This window comes from Vulpes lagopus, chromosome 2 (genome assembly GCF_018345385.1).
Source record: "Vulpes lagopus strain Blue_001 chromosome 2, ASM1834538v1, whole genome shotgun sequence".
Taxonomy (NCBI): domain Eukaryota; kingdom Metazoa; phylum Chordata; class Mammalia; order Carnivora; family Canidae; genus Vulpes; species Vulpes lagopus.
Genome location: NC_054825.1, coordinates 84793307 through 84817415, shown reverse-complemented (window position 1 = coordinate 84817415; position 24109 = coordinate 84793307). Strand labels below are relative to the sequence as shown.

The window sequence follows — 24109 nt, the reverse complement described above, 5'->3', positions numbered from 1 at the left end:
CTTTGTAGTACAACCTGAAATCTGGCATTGTGATGCCCCCAGATATGGTTTTCTTTTTTAAAATTCCCCTGGCTATTCGGGGTCTTTTCTGATTCCACACAAATCTTAAAATAATTTGTCCTAACTCTCTGAAGAAAGTCCATGGTATTTTGATTGGGATTGCATTAAACGTGTAAATTGCCCTGGGTAACATTAACATTTTCACAATATTAATTCTGCCAATCCATGAGCATGGAATATTTTTCCATCTCTTTGTGTCTTCCTCAATTTCTTTCAGAAGTGTTCTATAGTTTTTAGGGTATAGATCCTTTACCTCTTTGGTTAGGTTTATTCCTAGGTATCTTATGCTTTTGGGTGCAATTGTCAATGGGACTGACTCCTTAATTTCTCTTTCTTCAGTCTCATTGTTAGTGTATAGAAATGCCACTGATTTCTGGGCATTGATTTTGTATCCTGCCACACTGCCATATTGCTGTATGAGTTCTAGCAATCTTGGGGTGGAGGCTTTTGGGTTTTCTATGTAGAGTATCATGTCATTGGCGAAGAGGGAGAGTTTGACTTCTTCTTTGCCGATTTGAATGCCTTTAATGTCTTTTTGTTGTCTGATTGCTGAGGCGAGGACTTCCAGTACCATGTTGAATAGCAGTGGTGAGAGTGGACATCCCTGTCTTGTTCCTGATCTTAGGGGAAAGGCTCCCAGTGCTTCCCCATTGAGAATGATATTTGCTGTGGGCTTTTCGTAGATGGCTTTTAAGATGTTGAGGAATGTTCCCTCTATCCCTACACTCTGAAGAGTTTTGATCAGGAATGGATGCTGTATTTTGTCAAATGCTTTCTCTGCATCTAATGAGAGGATCATATGGTTCTTGGTTTTTCTCTTGCTGATATGATGAATCACATTGATTGTTTTACGAGTGTTGAACCAGCCTTGTGTCCGGGGATAAATCCTACTTGGTCATGGTGAATAATTTTCTTAATGTACTGTTGGATCCTATTGGCTAGTATCTTGTTGAGAATTTTTGCATCCATGTTCATCAGGGATATTGGTCTCTAATTCTCCTTTTTGGTGGGGTCTTTGGTTTTGAAATTAAGGTGATGCTGGCCTCATAGAACGAATTTGGAAGTACTCCATTTCTTTCTATCTTTCCAAACAGCTTTAGTAGAATAGGTATGGTTTCTTCTTTAAATGTTTGATAGAATTCCCCTGGGAAACCATCTGGCCCTGGACTCTTGTGTCTTGGGAGGTTTTTGATGACTGCTTCAATTTCCTCCCTGGTTATTGGCCTGTTTAGGTTTTCTATTTCTTCCTGTTCCAGTTTTGGTAGTTTGTGTAATTTTGGAATTATTTACATAAGCTACTCGAGTTTGAAACATACCAATTTTTAAGTATAATTACTGAAGATATTAATCCTTTATCTTGTCTTAGATCTTTTCCCCAATTTGTTATTTTACTTTTCATTTTGTGTGTTTTTGACATATATTCAAATTTAAAAGTATTTCCTTTTGATTCTTTCTTTATCCTTAGGTATTTTCTTATCCTGGGATCAGATACTTACCTACATTTTTTTCGATATACTTCTTTTACAGTATCATTATTACACATACCTTTTATTTTTCCCTAATATTTTAGTATGAAAAATTTCAAATAAAAGGAATAGAAAAAAGAATAGTAGAAATAATTTTACAATAAATACCGTATTATACCCACTACTTAAGATTCTCCGACATACTTATTCACGTCTTAGTCTGTCTGCCCCATGTCCATCCATTAATCCATTTTATTTTGACAAGAATTTCCAAGTAAGTTATATGTTGTTATACTTACCCCTAAATACTACAGCATGCAGAGTTCATATCACATATACATTTTTAGTTTATTTGGCTTGGCGGGGGCGTATCAATATTTTTATTTTACTTTAGTAGTTGGTCTGAGCACCATTTAATAATTTTATTCACTCTGTCTCCTTAAATTTGAAGTGACTGATAGCATATACAAAAAGTTCTATGTGTATTGGAGTTTGTTTCTAGGCTTTCTGTTGTAGGAAAATTTATTTTTAGATCATATTAATAGTAAGATCTGATATTCCAAATTTGAATTTTAATAGATTTCATATTTAATATATTTTATAGTCTTCATTTTTTAATGTTTTATTGCAGAAATTTATATTTTATATGTAGCATGGTCTGAAGCATAGTTTTAAAAATTGAATCTTTATCAGGTTAATTGGCAACAAGAAAGGTTTCAAGAGATTACTGGAAAACTTGGGCACTTTCTTAAGCAAGCAGGCTTTAAGGTAAGATAATTTTAAGTTTATTTAGTTACTTTGATTTTAAATTTAGTTACTTTATTTAGTTACTTTAAGTCTCATCTTACTGATATAGGAGAAAATACTAATACAGATAGTTTGGTGTCCTTGTTTTTATTTCTGCCTGTTATCATGTATATCCTACGTTCTTCTCCTTACTTCAACAAGGAAAATTGCACGTTTTATAAATTGGCTTGAATTTAACATAAATAAAAGACTTTTCTTCAGCTATTAAATTAGGTGGATAGGTTTACCGAGGTCACAGAGGAATGGATACTATACATCCACTACAGTAGAAACTAGTAGAGAGGAATTTCTCTAGCAAAATGTGAATGAAATATGTCTATGTTACCAGGTAAAAATGCTTGAGTGTTTTGGAACAAATTTGTAAGTTTTCCACAAAATCAAATTAGTTGAAAACTGTTGGATTAGATAACTTCAAGGCTGTAGTTCTATGATTTCTACTACTTTTTTAAAAGTACATAGTTGCTTTTGCAAACTTGGTGCAGCATGGTAATAGCCTTTTAACTTTTTGGGTTTTTTTGTTTGTTTGTTTGTTTGTTTGTTTGTTTTTTTAAATTAATTTTTATTGGTGTTCAATTTACCAACATACAGAAAAACACCCAGTGCTCATCCCGTCAAGTGTCCACCTCAGTGCCCGTCACCCATTCCCCTCCAACACCCGCCCTCCTCCCCTCCCACCACCCTTAGTTCGTTTCCCCGAGTTAGGAGTCTTTATGTTCTGTCTCCCTTCCTGATATTTCCCAACATTTCTTTTCCCTTCCTTTATATTCCCTTTCACTATTATTTATATTCCCCAAATGAATGAGAACATACACTGTTTGTCCTTCTCCGATTGACTTATTTCACTCAGCATAATACCTTCCAGTTCCATCCACGTTGAAGCAAATGGTGGGTATTTGTCGTTTCTAATTGCTGAGGAATATTCCATTGTATACATAAACCACATCTTCTTTATCCATTCATCTTTCGATGGACACCGAGGCTCCTTCCACAGTTTGGCTATTGCGGCCATTGCTGACAGAAACATCGGGGTGCAGATGTCCCGACGTTTCATTACATCTGCATCTTTGGGGTAAATCCCCAGCAGTGCAATTGCTGGGTCATAGGGCAGGTCTATTTTTAACTCTTTGAGGAACCTCCACACAGTTTTCCAGAGTGGCTGCACCAGTTCACATTCCCACCAACAGTGTAAGAGGGTTCCCTTTTCTCCGCATCCTCTCCAACATTTGTTGTTTCCTGCCTTGTTAATTTTCCCCATTCTCACTGGTGTAAGGTGGTATCTCATTGTGGTTTTGATTTGTATTTCCCTGATGGCCAGTGATGCAGAGCATTTTCTCATGTGCATGTTGGCCATGTCTATGTCTTCCTCTGTGAGATTTCTCTTCATGTCTTTTGCCCATTTCATGATTGGATTGTTTGCTTCTTTGGTGTTGAGTTTAATAAGTTCTTTATAGATTTTGGAAACTAGACCTTTATCTGATATGTCATTTGCAAATATCTTCTCCCATTCTGTAGGTTGTCTTTTAGTTTTGTTGACTGTATCCTTTGCTGTGCAAAAGCTTCTTATTTTGATGAAGTCCCAATAGTTCATTTTTGCTTTTGTTTCTTTTGCCTTTGTGGATGTATCTTGCAAGAAGTTACTGTGGCCGAGCTCAAAAAGGGTGTTGCCTTTTAACTTTTTGAAAGCAATGTTGTATTAAGTTTCATATATTCAATCTTTTTTAATAGGAAAGTGATGTGGCTTTTATCCCTACAAGTGGTCTCAGTGGTGAAAATCTAATCACAAGATCTCAATCAGGTGAACTCACAAAATGGTATAAAGGACTATGTTTATTAGAACAAATTGGTAAGTCTACTGCCATACTGATTTTAATGCATTATAAGCTTGATGTTGTTATTTAAAGTTCTTCATGTGAGACAGGTGATGTGTATGAAAAAGCATAGAGTTTATAGTCAGAAAAGCTAGTATAGTAGTTTTGAAATCGCCTGCAATATTTATTATTATTTTTTAATATTTTATTTATATATTCATGAAAGGCAGAGAGAGAGGCAGAGATATAGGCAAAGGGAGAAGCAGGCTCCCCTGGGGAACCCCATGTGGGACTCGATCCCAGGACCCAGGGATCACAACCTGAGCAGAAGGCAGAAGCTCAACCACTGAGCCACCCAGGTGTCCCTCACCTGCAGTATTTTTTTTCACCTGCAATATTTAAACTAATACTCCATTTTCTTTTAGTTAATGAGGTGCATGTGTATCCTGCCTAACCCATAGACTATTGTTGACATTAAATGAGATTATGTATATGGAAACATTTTATAAACTACAGAGTTATATGAGTGAGAGTCAATTTACTATTTGTAATTAAAAAAGAAAATTATTTTCTAGGAGACATGGGACTATAATGGGATGATTGGACCTTAGTCAAAAATTACTTTTACAGGGATCCCTGGGTGGCGTAGCGGTTTGGCACCTGCCTTTGGCCCAGGGCGCGATCCTGGAGACCCGGGATCGAATCCCACATCAGGCTCCCGGTGCATGGAGCCTGTTTCTCCCTCTGCCTGTGTCTCTGCCTCTCTCTCTCTCCCTGACTATCATAAATAAAAATTAAAAAAAAAAAATTACTTTTACATTAAACCTTGGTTTTTGCCATTTTTCCAGATTCCTTCAAGCCTCCTCAGAGATCTATTGATAAGCCTTTTAGATTATGTGTATCTGATGTTTTCAAAGGTAAGTGCTACTTCTATAGTGCTTTTTCAGTTCTGGCCCCTGCTTTTCATTTTCTCTTTTCTCAGATAAAATTATTATACTGTCTTCATATTTTCCCTTCCCATGCCAATGTAAGGATCGTTGCCAAAGTAATCTTGAAATGCATAGTTTTAGTTACTTAACTCCCCTGCCCAGAAAAATCTTCAGTTTACTTCCATTTACTTCATTTCCGCTGCTCATACTTATCCTCCAGGTATAGAACACACCTTTTCCTTTCTCTTCCTAGCCTCCTGTTTTGTTTTTCTTTTTTTGTTTTCCCTCTCTTTAGATCTCTTTGGTTTTTGTATCCTTCAGCCAAATGGATTGTTACAATTTCTTAACCACATAGAGTCTTTGTTGCCATTCTGGCTAGCCAGTGTTTTGCTCTTCTTTTTCTTTCCTTGCCCTTTTCTAGGAGTCTGGGTCTGGGTCCGTTTGGGAGATAGATACCATACATAGGTAAAAAGAGAAATTTAATATAAAGAAATATTAATATGATAAAAGAGTGGCTGTAAGATAAGAGGAAACTGTCTGGTACTGGAGGGCTGAGGAAGAGTATGCAAAGAAAGAAAAACTACTTAGACGGCCATGTTGGGGAAGGTGTATAAAATACCTGAGCGTACATCCAATTTAATGCATACAAGACCCTGTTTAGAAAACTATAATATAGAAATGGAATCTAAATAGATAGATAGATAGATAGATAGATAGATAGATAAATAAATAAATATATAACATAAATGTTGAAATAATTAGATATCAGTGGTCTCCCAATCCCCCGTTATCCCAGAGCAGGCAGTGCAGAGTGGATTTGGAACTGAGCAGCAATAAATTGGTAACTGATGGCCTCACCCACACATGTACTCTAAGGTGCCCTCTTTGTTCTCTGTCCTCTGTCATTGCATTGTTCGTGCAGTATTGTAATTGTTTCTGTGCTTTTTATTTAACTTAGATTTTGAAATCCTTAAAGGCAAGTACTGTCTCCTCTATGTCTTTGTCTGCAGGATCTAGCTCAGTGCCTGATCCATAATATATGCTTAATAAATGTTTAATAAATGGATGAGTGAAGGTGCTTCCCAGAAAATCTTTCAATGAAATTGAAATGAATTATTATTATTATTATTATTATTATTACTGGCTTCCCAATTCTAGTAGAAGAAATATGGTAATGCTTTTTAAAATGCCTGTTATCTATTTAAAATACAAAATACAAAGGATTAACAATAGTTGCTGACTCTGCTTTTTCACCTTCTGTTCTCTCTATTCAGACTGCTTCCTGGCTTCTGCTTACAAAAGTGTTACCAAATGACTCTTTGGTTGCCAAAGTGAAAACACATTTTTCAGTTCTATCTTATTTCCACCTTACTTGAATTTGGCATTACTTCTGAGGCTGGCGGCCATATCCGTCTTGAAACTTTTCTCACTTGGTTTCTGTGACCCACTTTCTCCTGCTATCCTATTTCTCTGACTTCTCTGTATCTTCTTTTTCTGTTCTGTTGCTTCAGTCTTTTTCTTAGTCTACATGGTGTTTTCAGACAGACATCCATGGCTCATCTACCTCCTGTGTCTTGATGCTTCCCAGATTTCCTTTTTTTTTTTTCTTCCCAGATTTCCAACTCAGGTGTCTTTTCACTCTCTGTGCTATTGCTGGACATCTCCACAGAAAGTGTGCTCCTAGGGTTCCATTCTCATGTAATTTGATGTGACTGGTGCCCCCTGAAATGCATCTTCTCTCACCTGTATGCCTTGTGGACACTTCAAGTTTACCGAGGCTAAATGGATTTTGTTGTTTAATTTCCTATCTCACATTTAATGCCACTGTCATCATAGACTTCTTCCTTTTGCCATTATCCATCATCTACCTTATTCCCAAACTCTTGCGTTTACTTCCTATCTGCAGTGTGTACATTTCCCCCATCAACCTCTCCTCCTTTCTGACACAAAAATACGATCGCGTCACTTCTCTGTTTACAGTTCTTCACTGGCTTCCTGTTCTTTAACTGAGGATGGAATTCCAGCCTTGAGCATGATTTATGAGGCCCCTTTATCGTTTGTCTCTTGCCTGTCCCTGTTGCCTCATGTCTTGCCTTTTCCTCCTTATTGCACATGGTCCCATAAACATTTCACATAAAAGACACATGGGTCTTAGCGTATGTCACATGTGATTATGACTGTATGCCTGTGCACAGTCTCCTGGATCAACAGTGTTTCCTCCTTCCCCCTACCCTTTTATACAGCCACATGCTAAATTCCTGTTCTTTCTCCTTCTGAGTGCCCAGCTAGTACAGTCATTCCCTTCATGGATTCTTTGGAGTACCTTCTTCTGTTCTCATTGTACATTCTAAATAAATTTGTCTCTGGACAGTGTAATCATTTTTGTCTTTCTCTTCACTAGAGTAAACCCTTTATGGGTAGTGGCTTACATTTTCATCTTTTTATCCCTAGTGGTTACATGGCTTGGTATGGAGTAAATGCTCAGTAATTATTCAAAAAAAGAATGAATCTCACTTTTTGTAACATGAAAGTTTTTATTTGTAAGAAAGTCTAGAGTAGAATGTGGGATGCCATATTTAGTAGATATGTTAAAAATTCTGAAATGATCTTTGCTTAATGTTCATTGCACTGCTAGTTTTATGTAACTCCCAGGTGTAGCCAACAGCAATCATCAGGTAACATTGCTATGTGAATTGTAAGATTTGGGCATGTTTTGCAGATCAAGGATCTGGATTTTGTGTAACTGGTAAAATTGAAGCTGGTTATATCCAGACTGGTGACCGACTACTAGCAATGCCTCCTAACGAAACTTGTACTGCAAAAGGTATTCCTTTGCGAGATTCTTTTGCTAAAAACCTTCAAGTTGAGACAGCAGATTTTTAAAAGTAGTTTAGTTATTAACTCCTGAGTGAATAACCTCTTAGTGAAATTGTAACTGACTGTCAAAATGATACTAACTGTTGAAGATAAAAATGTGAAAACATTAAACGATTTTTTCTGTTGTGACTATGTGTATATAAATGTACATAGAACATTCAAACTGTGGTGGCATTTCTTCTTTTTTTTTCTGACACTAATTCAAAAAGCCTGGTTAGGATTTAACCAGATGTATAGACACCTGACAGATACATTTAAAATAGTATTCAGTAGCAGAAATTAAATCTAACCCCATCCTGGCACTAAACAGTCAGTAACAAAGCAGACTGCTTGCTACTGTGTTGTTTTAAAACGTTTATTTCAGAATTACTATAAGGTAACAGCTTTGATCGTGTTTATACCAAAAAAAAATTTTTTTGCACTAAGACCTAAGAAAATAAGATGCAAATGCAAAGAATCCTAATGTTGAAAAGAGAAATTGAGCTAATGTGCCAGTTACTGCTTTCCCACATGTAATATATGACCTTTCATAATGAACAATAACATTTCTATCTTTGAATCCTTTGCTCTTACAAGTGTATGTGTTATTCTTTCTGAATTCTGCTTGAAAGTTTATAATTCTGTATTTATCTTAATCTAGCTTCCAGCTAAGCCTCCAACTTCAACATAAAACTGATGATATAAACTGTTTTATACTATAGTAGTAATATAATAATTTATAGCAATTTTAAGCTAAAATATAGTGGGAATGTTAAAAAAATTTTAGATTTCAGTGCTTTTCCTCTATCTCTCTCTCTTTTTTTTAAAGATTTATTTATTTATTTTGGAGAGGATGATTGGGAGGGGCAGAAGGAGAGGGAGAGAGAATCCCAAACAGATTCCCCGCTGAGCCTGGAGCCCAGCACAGGTCTCTGTCTCAGGACCCTGTGATCACAACCTGAGCTGAAATCAAGAGTCAAGTACTTAACGACTGAGCCACTCAGACACCTTTCCTCTGTTACACTTATTTATAGTTTATATGCAGAGTTGTACCTGACTGGTTTATAAATTTGAATGTACATTTTGTTTGAATTATTTTGCTTACTTTAAAAGTTGATTTCTTAAAGATTATAAGAAATTAATATCTTTTTAGGTAACAATTTAAAGAATAAGGGAATGAAAGCCAAAGTTACTTCCATTTTAGTTTTTTCTTTCTGCTTGCCTAGGGATTGTGAAAATTCTGTTTAGATAAAGAGTAATGCACACATTTAAAAAAAAGATTTATTGATTTATTTATTTTAGAGAGAGAGCACAAGAGCATGAGTGGAGAGAAGGATAGAGGGAGAGAGAATTTCAAGCAGACTCCTCACTGAGCGCAGAGCCCAAGGCTCGATCTCACAACCCTGAGATCATAACCTGAGCCGAAACCAAGAGTCAGACGCTCAACCCACTGAGCCACCAGGCACCCCAATAATGCATGCTTTTTATACAAGAATCATTTTCCATCAACCTATTGTTTGCAAGTTCAAATCTCTGCTTTTGTTTTTTTTTTTTTTTTTTTTTTTTATTTTTTTATTTTTTATTTTTTATTTTTTTTCTGCTTTTGTTTTTTAAAGTGATCAAGAACTACAACACTTTTGACATACTAATTTCCTTGTTAATGAGGTCTTTTGAGAACAGGAATTTTTAAAATAATTGATAGGCATGAATTAAAACCATGATCCTAAAATTATCATAGACTTTACAGATTGGCTCTTTTGTGACCTCCAAAATCATACTTTACCTCTGAAAGTACCACATTCTTTCTCTCTCTCCTTCCTGTCCCTTACCCATCAGGAAAACTCTAACCATTTATCTTTAGTCTTAAGGAGAAGCTGTATCAGAAGCACCTGAGATCATACTCCACTCCTTGACGGCCACTCTTGTAACCCAGATTTGGAGGTTCTCAGTCCTTAATTTCTAACTCTTGCTTTTGCTTAATTTACTTGATTGTTCAATGCACCCTTCTATCTCAACAATTCTGTCACTAACCAGTAGTATCCTAAAAGAGAGAAAGGACTAAATCTGCTACCAATAAATGGAAATTCTAAATTAAGTTTTCATTTTATTAATGTATCAGGTTTATGGACTGTTAAAAAAGAACTTCTTTGTGTGATGTCTGTCTAAGGAAGAGGGTCCTTAAGAAGGTGAATATTATATATAGGACAGTCTAACATATTTAAAGAGAGAAAATCAGATTAAGATTTCCCCTAAAAAATTTTATATTGCTCGTTGAACATCTAGTATGAAAACTCTTCAGAATCCTAAGCTAAAGGCAATCTCTGTTAAATGTAAGTAGCTAGCCTCTGTCTTCAGTTCCACATTTCATAACAAAAATCAGATGTGGTCACTTTAAGTTTACATTTTAAAACTAAATTTCATTAGTTGAAAATTTAACAAATACTTCTTGATATCATAATTGTTAACATTTTTTGGAATCAAGAACCTCTTTGATGCCTTGATGAAAGTTATGGCCCTCCTAGGATTAGTGCAAATGTGTACATAAATAAAATTTTACATAAAACTGTAGATTGTCTCAGAGCTCTTCAGAGTTCTCCCTGAACTCATAAAAAGTCTGAAAGAAACTTATTTAAGAGTTTCTTAAGAGCATGCTACATGAGAAAAATAAGTATTTTGAGAAAGATAAGGATGAATTATAGTTTACTAAAATCATGTCAGTTAAGAACTGTTTCTCAGTGGTCAGCCCATGCATGTACTGTCTTCATCAAAACGTTCAAGTTCTGGCAGCCTGGGTGGCTCAGCAGCTTAGCACCGCCGTCAGCCTAGGGCGTGACCCTGGAGACCTGGGATCAAGTCCCGCATTGGGCTCCCTGCAAGGAGCCTGCTTCTCCCTCTGCCTGTGTCTGTCTCTCTCTCTTTATCTCTGTATCTCCCATGAATAAATAAATAAAATCTTTAAAAAACAAAAAACAATAAAACAAAACTTCAAGTTCTAGTGGAAAGAAACTTATCCCATCAATTGCCTCTCAGAATCAGGAAATATGAGATACCTTTTAAAAGCTTTTGAATAAGGTAGCTGAGTAGTACCCTTTGTAATTGTTCTCCAGGATTATCTCTAGGTAATAAAAGTATATAGCAACACCTGAGATTATTTTTAAATTAAATTTCCTGCACTTTTCATATAACCAGTTATCATTGTGTATCTCTCTCTCTCTGGAAAGTATTTCTTTTGAGCCAGGAGTAGTGAAGGGGCCTGTCAAGAGCACAATCTGAGCAGTGATGCCCAAAGGATTACTCAGAGAACTCAGGTGATTGTTTAGATGGTTGTCTAATTAAAAGCAGAGTTCAAGAGAATAAAATATAAGTGGGCACCTTCTTTAGTCCCCTATTTTATGTTATCAAGTCATTTGAGCTGCATTATTATGCATGCAGTTAAGAGAACTGTTTGGGGTATGTTTAATGAATATACAGGTTTTATAAATGAGTTTTAAAATCTTTATTAATTAAGCAGTAATAGGCCTTTTTTTGACAAATACAAGTCACTTTATGTTTAGGGTAGTGTTCTAGAAGAGTCAAGTCTAGAGGAAGTGTGTTTTCCTCAACGCTCACAGTTACACTTCTCATTCTCAATCCATTCATATTGAAAATGATGAGTAGTGACTGATGAGGCATAAATCAGCCAAGCTCTCTTGGTTATGGTTTGATATTGAGGTGTGTCACTGTATGCTTTGGTTTTTACTCATTTCCAGGAATCACTCTGCACGATGAACCGGTCGACTGGGCGGCAGCAGGTGATCATGTTAGTCTTACGTTAGTTGGGATGGATATCATCAAGATCAAGTGAGTGAGAAAATGAGTTTAAGTGGCCATTGTTTTGGATATGTGACCTCAAAACATAGGTTATGCTATTCACCTGCTAAACTGAAAGAAGGAGTATTAATTTCAGATTTCATTTGGCCAAACATAAGCACTTGTAGATGTGTAAGAATGATGAACAAAACCTACTTAAAACTGAAATTAATATATAACAGCATATGTACTTGTCATGTTCTTTGAATGAAAACTATTAGGTATGAAAATGTTACAATGTTAATAATGGTTATAAAGCTATGCTTTAGCCCAAAGGGGTATTTAGAAAAAGTTCCCAACTTACTTGATTGTTTCACTTTGTAAATGATTTTAGAGGTATTCCTATTGGATGTATATTTATTTATCCTTCAACTACCTTCTTTTTTTTATTTTGTCTCATTACAGTGTTGGCTGCATATTTTGTGGCCCCAAAGAGCCCATTAAATCTTGCACTCGTTTCAGAGCTCGAATCCTCATCTTTAATATTGAAATTCCTATTACTAAAGGATTTCCTGTAAGTTTCAAAATGTTTGTTATTGTAACTTCAAAGTTAACTTCGAAGTAACTTCATCCTAAAAAGTAGTAACTTATTTTATAAGCAAGAATGCTACAGTTATTTTCAACTAACATCTTAATACTCTAATCCAGAAAAATATATTAGATTTTGAAAGTCATTTTTATTTTTTTATTTTGGTCCTTGAACCTGGAGGTTTTTTCAAAGAGGAATTAAGAAGAAATATTATAAATAGGATATAAACTAATGATAATAGTAAAATTCATCTAGGGAAAATGGTAGATATTTTTTACTGTGTTCTAGAGGTTATTTGACTAATATTAGATTGTGTTTTTCTATTCTTGTTTTAACATGCTTATTCATATTTTATTATTGTAAGAGTAATACATTATTACATGAAACTTTGGAAAACACAAAAGATAAGGATAGGCTATAATTGCATAATACATAACTATCTCTACACTTTACATTTTAATGATTTTTTTTTATGTGTATATGTTGTCCACCCATCAGTATTTATGGGCATATTCTAGGGATGCTTGCCATAGGATTAACTAATTTAAGAACTGAAGCAGCACGTTCAAACTTAACAAGCTGTGATGTTCGTTTGGTAGGTTATCATTTCCCAGCATCATTTGAACATTTATGGAAAGGAGGGGGATTTTATACTATAATGTTACTTAGCCAGAAGACATATTACTAGTGAATTGTATGAGTTCCTTCTTTTATGTGTAATTTATTTTCAGATATTTGGGGGTCATGCTCTGTTTATAGATTGATACTTTGCTTTTGCCACTTAACAGATAAAGTTTTTACCATTAGGCTTTTTTTTTTTTTATCAGCTTATATAGTACAGATTTGTATGATAATCAAAAGTATTTCTCAGTGGAATTAAATGCCTTGCCTTTGAAAATACGAACAGATTGTTTTTACCTTTTGATACATCTTGAAATAATAATACAGTAGTTGACCTTTAAACTTAATTTGGTTAGTGATAAGGTTTTTGAGGTTGGAAATAAATTTATTTAGCTCATTTAAATTCATTTTATACTTAATATACCTTTATTTGAGATAACCATGTGCTTTTTTTTTTTTTTTAAGGATTTTATTTATTCATGAAAGACAGAGAGAGAGAGAGAGAGGCAGACACATAGGCAGAGGGAGAAGCAGGCTCCATGCAGGGAGCCTGACATGGGACTCCATCCCAGATCTCCGGAATCAGGCCCTGGGCCAAAGGTGGCGCTAAACCCGCTGAGCCATCCGGGCTGCCCAACCATGTGCTTTGATTAGAGTTCTTTGTAATTATTTCTATGTAAATTTGATCAGATAAAAATTATAAGATACTGTTTTTAAGTATTTTAGTTTTATGAACATATTCCATTTCTCTCATATGCTAAAAAAAGGAGTAAAGTTTCTCTCCAAAAAAAAAAAAATTTACAGTTGAAAACATTTAATTTTTAAATATTTAGAATTTATGTTTGATAGGCAAGAAACTACAGCTTATTTGCTATGAATGAATGATACTCGTTCTTAGAAAGCAGTATGTCCAATGGGGAGAAGATAGAGAGGTTGGTTACTGTATGTTTTTACTCATGCAGCAGTAATTTTTTGCCATTGGAGAGGCAGAGAGGTCAAGAGGTCAGTAGTTACTTTCAGTAGTAATACTGTCTTCCTGTCTACTGTAGTTTCTTAAAAATAAGTATGAATTGAAAGTTTGTCAGTGCTGTTTTATGAGATTCCACCTGTGTATATTGATTCATGAATACCCAGACGAAATTTGTTTCAGAAAAAAACAGTCAGGTTTTGTCACTTAATCTACCTCTTGTGGGAAGAAACCTTCAGTGTTTGTTTTGTTTTGTTTTAAAACCAAGAAAAGGCTTCCTAAGCAATTAAAATTTACTATTTAGGGAATAATTTCTTAATGCTACATAAATAAATTTGTGTTTCTTGGTTTATATGGTAAACTCTATTTAAGAAGAAAAAGTAGGAGAATGGGTTATATTTTAACTAAATTCATACTTTTTATTGTGGTAGAATATTTCATAACATAAAATTTACCATTTTAATCATTTTTAAATGTACAGTTCAGTGGCATTTAGTACAGTTACATCATTCATTGTATGGCCATCTGTACTATCCCATCTCGCCGAATTTTTCCTCATCCCCTTACTGAAACTCTGGACTCATTAAATAATAACTCCTTATTATTCTTTCCCTTTTTCCCCTGGTAACCGGTATTCTGCTTTCTCTATGAATTTGCCTATTCCAGATGCCTCATATAAATGGAATCATACAATTTATCCTTTTGCGTCAGACTTTCACTTATTTCACTTATTTATTTATTCATTTATTTTATTATATATATTATATATATTATATATTATATATTAATTATTCATTTATTTTACTTATTTCACTTATTTCACTTAGCATAGCATAATGTTTTCAGAGTTCATCAATGTTGTAACATGTTTCAGACTTTCATTTCTTTTTGAGATTGAATGCCATTCCATTGTATGTATATGCATATGTATTGTTTATCCATTCATCTGTTGATGGTCGTTTGCATTGTTTCCATCTTTCAGCAATTGAACATTGGCATACAAGTATCTGTTTGAGCCCCTGCTTTCAGTTCTTTTGGGCGTATACCGAGGAGTGGAATTGCTGGATCCTATGATCATTCTATGTTTAACCTTTTGAGGAATCACCAAACTATTTTCTTTTTTTTTTTTTTTTTAAGATTTTATTTATTTATTCATGAGGGAGAGAGAGAGAGAGAGAGAAAAAAAAGCAGAAACACAGGCAGAGGGAGAATCAGGGTCCATGCAAGGAGCCTGACATGGGACTCGATCCCAGGTCTCCAAGGGCTGAAGGCGGTGCTAAACTGCTGAGTCATCTGGGCTGCACACCAAACTGTTTTCCATAGCTGCACCATTTTACATTCCTGCCAGCGGTACACAAGGATCCTAATCTCTCCACTTTGTCATCAACCCTTGTTAATGTGTGTGCGTATCGGGGGTGGTGTGTGGTATTTGTTGTTTGTTTATAATAGGCAAACTAATGGGTATGAAGTGGTATCTCGTGCTTTTGATTTGTACTTCCCTATTGGCTAGTGATGCTGAGTATCTTTTTACTTCTTTATATATTTTAGGTATTAATCCCTTGTCGGATACATGATTTGCAGATATATTCTTCATTCTGTGGTTTGTCCTTTTGATCTTTTAATAGTACTGTTTGATACACGAAAGTGTATTTATTTATTTATTTATTTTTAAAGATTTTATTTATTTGGGATCCCTGGGTGGCACAGCGGTTTGGCGCCTGCCTTTGGCCCAGGGCGCGATCCTGGAGACCCGGGATCGAATCCCACGTTGGGCTCCCGGTGCATGGAGCCTGCTTCTCCCTCTGCCTATGTCTCTGCCTCTCTCTCTCTCTCTGTGTGTGACTATCATAAATAAATAAAAATTAAAAAGAAAAGATTTTATTTATTTATTCATAAGAGATACAGAGAGCGAGAGTGAGAGGCAGAGGGAGAAGCAGCTCTATGCAGGGAGCCTGATGTGGGACTCGATCCCAGGTCTCCAAGATCAGGCCCTGGGCTGAAGGTGGCGCTAAGCCGCTGAGCCACCTGGGCTGCCCATGATGCGCAAAAGTTTTAAATTTTGATGAGGTCCCCTTTAGCTTTGTTTCATTGCTTATACTTTTGATGTCATATATAAGAAATCATTGCCAGCTTCAACATCAAGGAAATTTCTCCCTCTATTTTCTTCTACGAGTTTCATAGTTTTAGTTCTTTTGTTTGGATCTTTGATCCATTTTGAATTAATTTTTGTACATGGATAAAGTAAGGCTTTATCTTCATTCTTTTGCATGTAGATATTCCATTTTTGCCAACACCATTTGTTGTAAAGACTATCCTGTTTCTATTTGAATGGTCTTGGCATCCTTGTTGCAAACGAATTGACCATATAAGCATTGATGATGGGTTACTCAGAGGTGTAAGGAAAATAATAATTTGGCTTATTTTGCTACCTAACAGATGATGTAGCTCCTTGTAGTTTATAAGACACTAGATAATTTTATTTTCACAACTGCACATGAATTACAGTGCTAACCCTTATTTGCAACTCTTTCAAGCTAGTGTGTTTCAGAATGCAGAAATATTCAGATTATAGAAAGATGATGTGATGCATGCATTTTACATAAAACCCTTAACAAAGAACAGGGCAACATCCTGTAATTAAACATAGTAATCATTCTCTACCACAACTTATTAATATTAATGCTAAGTAAAATAAGTAAGGACTGGAAATTGCCTTACTTCAAATGCTGTTTACTACTTAAATGAGTTTATAGCAGAATTAGGAAAAAATTAGGTTTTCAGTCTTTCAGATTTTGGAATTACAGATAAGATTGTGGACTTATGTTAGTGTTGTCTGCACTTTAAGAATGAGGAATTGGAGACTTGGGAGTGGTGACTATCTGAATAATAAGTGATTAAACCAGGACTCATTCTCAGCACTTTTCACTTTGAAGTGCAGTACTTTCTTTTTCTTTTACATTATGCTTCAGACTGCTTTGAATTATAGATGACTTTGATTATATAGAATATGAGTTAAATGTTAACGTATAATTATTTTCCACTTATTGGCATATAGATTTTTTTCACATATAGTTTCTTCCTAGTTAGAAGAAACTTAACTAGGTTCATATGCCTCTACTTTTTCAAATTTGGTAAGCCATGGTTGGAGACCAGTACCGATTTCATAGTCACACCCGAGCCAAGTAAGGTGATTTCTGCTTGTTTACCTGTTTGTTGCAAAAGAAATGTTTCTTAGATATGTAGACCCATATTTATGTTATTCATTGGTGCTCTTTGACCCCTGAATCCATTGGATGCACAAATGTGTCTTTACCACACATTATGGAAGGCTTTTTTTCCCCCTAAGAATTGGTCATTAAATTTTTCTAGAATGTTTCTAGTTTATAATGGTCAAATGCCATTGATTAAAACAAAACAAAACAAAACAAAAAAAACAAACAAAAAATAAAACCTCCAAAAAACTCAAAACTAATTTACCTTTGCAGAGAAATGGAAGTCCAGTTGTGCCTTAAAAAAAGAAACACCGTATGACTGATTTCCTCCATGTGTTTTAGGTGTTCTTATTCCTTTATTCTTATATTTATTTCACAAATATTTACTGAGTGCTGATTAAATATCTGGCACTGGTGTACATAGTTCCTAGTCTCAGTGAGTTTATATTTACATGGGAGGACAGGCACTTAAAACAGCAGTTACAGTAAAGATGAGATGTTATGTTGTGGGATTATGGAACACAGAGGAAGGCATCTAGCTCAGACTAGGGGTTCAGGCTTCTTGCAAGAAGTGATGCTTTTCTCTGAGAGAGGTGGTACAGTAGGATGAGTGAGTTAGCCAGCTGAAGCTGATGTGTTCCAGCCAAAGGCATGATAGATGTGAAAACCTGAAAGTTAGAAAGGGCTTGGTTCATGTAGGGAGTGGAAGCTCAGTGCGTCTGGAGTGGAGAAGGTGAGAGAAGATGGAGAGACGCTAGGCTGGAGAAATAAGTGAGGGTCAGGTTGAGAAGACCTTCGGTGCCTTCTGTGGTTTTAAAAAGCAAAGATGTACCATTAAATTTGTCTTTTAGAAAATCAGTCTGGTAGACGTAATGAAGAATGGATGAGAGAGGGACAAGCGTGGCAGAGACAGACCAGGAGTGTGCGTTTTAACTCTCATGAGAGAGGATGGTCCTGGATTGAGGACAGCATTGTCCTGGAGAAAGGAGGAGACAGAATTAACAAAGTACTCCCTGAGAGACTCTGTTTTTAGAAAGTTACAGAGTCCAGGATTTTGCATCCATAAGTCCCCCTTATATTTCTCTTTTCTGAATGTGCGAACTCTTTCAGCCAGGAAGGTTCATCTTAGAAGTGTCAGTGTTTCTTCAGGCATGAGATGGTACTTCTAAGCAGTTAAACCTTAGCTTTGTTGCGTCCTTAGTGTCTGGTCTTCCCACTATACCCCACTGTAGACAGGTTGCACACTTGGTGCTAATTGTTTGAATGAGGATAGCCAGCCTAATGCTAACTCCAGTTGACCTCAGCATAAAGCTCACCTCTGAAACATCACTGTGGCCACAGTAAGTTACTTAACCTTTTTGATATTAAACTTCCTTACATGTAAAACATGAACATAATAGCTAATATCCAAGGTCATCAATTAACTGAATGTTTACCATGTGCTAGGCACCACTTCAAAATAACATTGATTTTCCTTGGTGATAAGGAACCTGAGGCTGCAGGTGTTTAGGGGAAAAGGGCTTTTAAAGAACTTGGCCCAGATCATACACCTGGAAAATGTAGAATCAGGCCTGACTTCAAAGCCTGTCTAAATTCCCACATAATATTTTATTCTCATTATCCAACAATGAATACATTAAATACTGGCAAATCTCACATGCTCCCCCTTCCCTCATTTTTATGATGAAACAGTTCACATCTGTTGAGCATCTACTGTACTGGGCACTATCCCTGATCCTCTTCAGTTCTCTACATGATCCTGTAAGGATCATGATGTGTCCTGAGAGACATTTCTAACTTTCAGGTTTTCACATCTATCATGCCTTAATCATGATGTGTGCAACCTGTAGGTTGCGTGATCTGCTAAGGTTCAGATAGTAAGGTGGTGGAGGAGAAATTTGAACTGGCTCCTGTGACCTGTTTCCCTTAGTAAGTTAGGGAACACCCTGATCACAGTGCTGGGTTTAGAGGAAGCAGCTGGAGACCCGGGAAGGTTCAGGCAGGAGTGCTGGGTATAATAATATGACGAGATGTGACTGTCAGAACAAAAGCCACAGATGTACGGTAAAGTGTTTTTTGATGTGACAAGTTTTTGTTTTAGGTGCTGTTACACTACCAGACTGTCAGTGAACCTGCTGTTATTAAACGATTGATTAGTGTCTTAAACAAAAGCACAGGTGAAGTGACAAAGAAGAAGCCAAAGTGAGTATTTTAATGCACAAATAGTGAACACAAGCAATTTAGTAGGTTTTTTTTACTGATTAATTCATTTTTATAGTGTTTCTCTTTGTGATAAGTGAAATCTGTTTTTACTTGCTTCAGAAATCTTTGTTTTCTTCTCAAAGACTAGATTAAAAGAAACAAAAAGCTTATTTAAGCTCCTATCTAGGTATGAATGGTAGATATAATTTCTATTTTGAATGTTGGCAGTGGGGTGTGAATTGTGTATAAAAATGTAAGTATAAATTTACATATATGTGTCAAGTTCTAGATATTAATGTTGTAAAAGTAATGGGCACTAAAACAATCAGTTCTGCATTTTAGAGAATGAATTTGAATTAGGCCAAGCCACTAGTCCCAAATTCCAGCTGAGTGTTCTTGTCACTTCCTTAATAAGAATCATTCTCTATGCTAAGAACATTCCAGGAAGAAAGTGAATTATATACTCTATGGCATGTTTTTTTCCCCACCCAGAAATTATTTCTGTTTAGAATCCACTTGGAGCTTTAAGCTGAGGCAATCACCACCATGTTGTTTCCCTCTGATTACCATTAATATACAGGCTTAGTGGACAGTTTCCTTTGGCTGGGACAAGGTTGGGATTTTTCAAAGGACGTGCTTCCTGAGAACTTAAGTTTCTTACCTAATTCAATAAAGGCTAACCATAGTTTGGCTTGGCTGCTTCAGCTTTGGGGTTTTCCTCATGTCAACCCTATGGGGAATCCCACCCAAAATCCCCCCCTTTTTCAGTCTTTGGGTGTTCCTCCTCATTTGTACCTGTGTAAGAGGCCAGAGGTGGTTAGTGGGTTAATAGGTTGGCTCTGAGTGGAAGAGAGAGTCTTCACACTGCTCTGAACCCATTCATGTCTGTTTCTCCCATTAGTTAGGAAGAAAGGGCTACTTAATCTCTCAAAGATAGTTCTTTAATAGTTCTTTTTATTTTATTTTTAAGATAAATTTTTAAAACTTATTGAAAATGATTGGCAATGTTCTATTGGTTTCAGGTGTGCAGCATGGTGATTTGACAGTTATGTGCATTTTTCAGTGCTCACCACAGTATGTGTAGTCATTGATAGTTCTTCATTCTTAACTTGAGTCCTTAGCTTCTGGCATGGCTTTAGTATCTGCCATCATGTTCTGAGAAATATAACTATATAATAAATATAATGGCTAAAATTTCTTGGGGACCACTATTTCCTAGGCTCTATTTTCACATGGTTTATATTCTCAGCAATTATATGAAGCTGCACTATTTCCTCCACTTTTCAGATAAGGAAACTAAGGTTTAGAGAGGTGATATAACATATTCAGGTTCACAGAGCTAGCAAGGGGCAGAGTCAGGGTTTTAACCTAGTCAGTTGGTTCACATAAATTATATTATTTTTGGCAGGAGCCAGGTTGTTTGACCCACCCAAGTGACTTGGAGAATTCTCAATCTAAAAATTGACTTACCTAATCCTGAATTTTCCCCTCCCTGCTTCTGCTACAAAGTCCTTGCTCTATGATGCTAGGTTTTAGTATATTCTCATATTAATTTTCCTTGGCCCTTTATTTGTAGCTTCTCTCTTATTTTGCACCAACACCATTTGGTCTTTCTTGTTCATTTCCACTTCAGGTATATTGTAGACTTGATTGCTTTATATGGAATGGAATTGCGCTTTTTGCAAACAAAATTAAGTGCAAATAATGAATATATTAGATGATCTCCTTTCTTAGGAATAGGATTTTGGATTGAAATTGTCCAAAACCAATATTTGGAAATTTTGGAATTCTTTTTTAGAAACTTGTTTAGCTTATTCTAATTTGTCTGTCTCTGAACTTATCTTTCAGAAGGAGGGTTTGCTATCTTCTGTCTTTCTAGAGCACATCAAAATTAAATTAGACAACCTTTTCAAAGTGCCCCCTTTTGGTCTCTACTCTTTCAGTAAGTTTGGGTGAGCCCAGGTACAAGGATTTTGTACAATCAGGCTCATGCCTCCCTCCCATTTTCTACAAACACCATATTGTGGAAAAATCGTATGTGATTTTATTCTGAACCCCTGTTAAAGACGCACTATTCATTCCTGTGTGAGAAAAGAGAAGGAAAGGAGGGAAAGAGAGATTAAGAGTAGTCTTTTGGCACTAGGAGATTGTCCTCTTCATAGATAACTTCCCAGTATTAATCCACCAGTTAGAATTTTACATTGTATTCCTCTTTTACAATGAAAATTCTTTACTTTATTGAGTCTTTCAATTGCATGAGGAATGAAAGGGAAGGCTTTGGTAGAGGGTCCTTGAGCATTTTAGAGTATAGGGTCCTTCAAGAGTTGTATTTGGAAGACTGGTTTAGAAATATATAAAATATATATTTGTCCATTTATTCATATATATATATATGTGTGTGTATATATATATATATAATGAACCAGCTAATATTTATTATATCTAGAATTATTCCTCTCATTTCTTTCAACTAACCCAGAAAATTCAGGCACATATTTTCATTTTTAAAAACTTCTTTCTTCTTAAGTTTTTGAAAGTTGATTTGTGAATGTGAAATCTTTATTTTTCAGTTTATTGCCTTTCTTTACCTGTATGGGATATCCCTGTTCCTCACCCACTTTTTACTTGACAGATTATTGACCAAAGGCCAGAATGCCTTGGTGGAGCTGCAGACACAAAGGCCAGTTGCTCTGGAGCTGTACAAAGACTTCAAAGAGCTGGGGAGGTTCATGCTGCGCTACAGTGGTTCTACGATTGCGGCAGGCGTGGTCACGGAGGTATTGCAAAGGGGGTGGTCGCTTCTTTGTCTACATGTCTTTACCTATTTTGTAAGAATGATTGCTGAGCATTTATGGCTTAAGGGGAGCACAGTTAGGATATTAGAATAAGATTTTTAAATTTATAGTAAAATTAATTTTTAAAAGATGGCAAGAAAATGTTTGGTTTTAGAACTTTTCATAGTGAGGCTTCCAAACTCTTCTTCATGCATAATGTTTCTCAAAATTAAAGTAAGTTTATTGAAAAAGAGATTTGTAAGTAGGCAACCCAGATTAAGAGAATGCAGACTTTAAGAGTCAAATGAATTGGGGAAAGTGATTTCTGTTAATAGGATGGCCCTCATTGCTTTTTTTTTTCCTTAAAGAACTGGTTCTGAGTGCATTTGAAGTGATTCATTCAGAAGGTTCAATTAATGTTTCTGAAAGGGACCTATTGTATCATGTAAGGTGCAGTTGAATTTTGGAGAAAATACCCAGAGGTGAATCAGCACTTCAGTGATTTAAACGTTCTTTCACATAATCATGAGTAATATAAATCTTAGAAATACTGTATTTTTAAAGGGGGCTTTGTTACTTCATATGATTGTTTTCTGCATATAAATTATTCAGTTCATTTAATAGGATGTCTACTTTGAATGTGGGGTTTTATGTGGCATCAAAATTCAGTTATACGTGCATCCTGCAAAAGGCTTTAGAGTTCAGCTGCCCACGTTTGTTTCTGCCCCTCTGGTTCATAGCAGCACAAGCACATTTTCTCCTTCAGTTCATTTACCTGTAGAAACAGGGTAGTATAACCAACCTCCCAGAGATATGAGTGAAAGGCTCTCACAAAGCATGTGGCATAGTCATTGGCATTCCGCAAATGTTACCTAATGCACTATCATCAACATCACAATCTGCCAAAGCATTCTTTCTAAAAGAGCATTCTAGAAGATACAGTTTCTTATAGAAAATAATGGAGAAATTGTAGCAAATCTCAGAAATAGCATGACTGGAGAAGGGGAAATGTTGCATGAAAAAAGAAAAGTTTCATCTTGATATAATGATTATATTGTTGCCATTTTCCTTTTGCTATTGTTCTTTAAATGCAATTGATTAAATTATAGCACTTTTTTTTTCTTTTACAGATAAAAGAATGATGAGTCAGAATTTCTACCATGTTTCCAAATGCAATGAAATAGCTAAGCTTTGTTTTTAAAGAATTCAGTTGTTCAGTTAAAGGAACAATGTGTAATTGGTATTTTTTTTAAATGAGAACCTTAAAACGATATAATCAACTGCAAAGAAGTATTAATCATCGCTCCTGCAAAAATTTCAAGTTGCCAAATGACAAAGAAAGGCTAATATTGCACTTTCATTTAAAAAAAAAAAAAAAAAGATTTTCCCTTGAAATGTTAGTGAATGGATTTACTTTATTGAGGTTTATGGGAACTATCTGAAATATGTATTAGAAGACATCATGAAATGAACTCTACTTCCAGCCAAACCTCAAAATATTTACAGTGTTCTCTTGATTTTCAACTCTACCGCACACATTTTAAGGAAAAATAACCAAACTGGGTTGTTTAGGCAGTTAATATTCAACCTGAGCAAATTTTTTTTTTTTAGTTAACTCTAAGAAAAGATTTGCTGAAAGTTATAGAAAAGGTATTTTATGTTGAACATAAGAATATTCTTCTTCCAACAAGTGAACTTTTGAAAGCTTAGTTTGGAATTAGTGGAAACTGTCCCTTTGATAACCAAGATATTATTTAAGGTGTAAAGTGAGCTAATAAAGTGTCTTAGTTTGAGCATACCTGCAGACTGTGTTTTGTTTCTTAGATTCTGTTTATGAGATTCTCTACCACATCTTTATCTTGCATATTTTATAGACTGCAAGTCCCCTGTGAGTAAAAGTCATGTTTTTCTTTGAAGTTTTAACAGCAAATTCCAACGTATATTTAGTTGAGTATTTGTTGAGTGGCTTCCTGAGCATAAGTTGCTTTAGAGGAGAATTTGTGCTCAGCTGAGCCTTAGACTCTGATCT

The 24109-nt window shown here is 35.5% G+C and overlaps 1 protein-coding gene across 1 annotated transcript in view; it reads left to right on the top strand.

The window, feature by feature from the left end:
- HBS1L (HBS1 like translational GTPase) overlaps nucleotides 1-23878 on the top strand; it is an 88517-nt gene extending 64639 nt beyond the window's left edge. The window contains exons 10-18 of the mRNA XM_041745669.1: nucleotides 2220-2294; nucleotides 4059-4176; nucleotides 4990-5058; nucleotides 7790-7894; nucleotides 11676-11766; nucleotides 12181-12289; nucleotides 19206-19306; nucleotides 21939-22083; nucleotides 23211-23878. Of these exons, the coding sequence (XP_041601603.1) occupies nucleotides 2220-2294; nucleotides 4059-4176; nucleotides 4990-5058; nucleotides 7790-7894; nucleotides 11676-11766; nucleotides 12181-12289; nucleotides 19206-19306; nucleotides 21939-22083; nucleotides 23211-23222 (825 nt within the window). The 3' untranslated portion in view covers nucleotides 23223-23878. The remainder of the gene's footprint in view (nucleotides 1-2219; nucleotides 2295-4058; nucleotides 4177-4989; nucleotides 5059-7789; nucleotides 7895-11675; nucleotides 11767-12180; nucleotides 12290-19205; nucleotides 19307-21938; nucleotides 22084-23210) is intronic.
- Nucleotides 23879-24109: the final 231 nt, after the last annotated feature.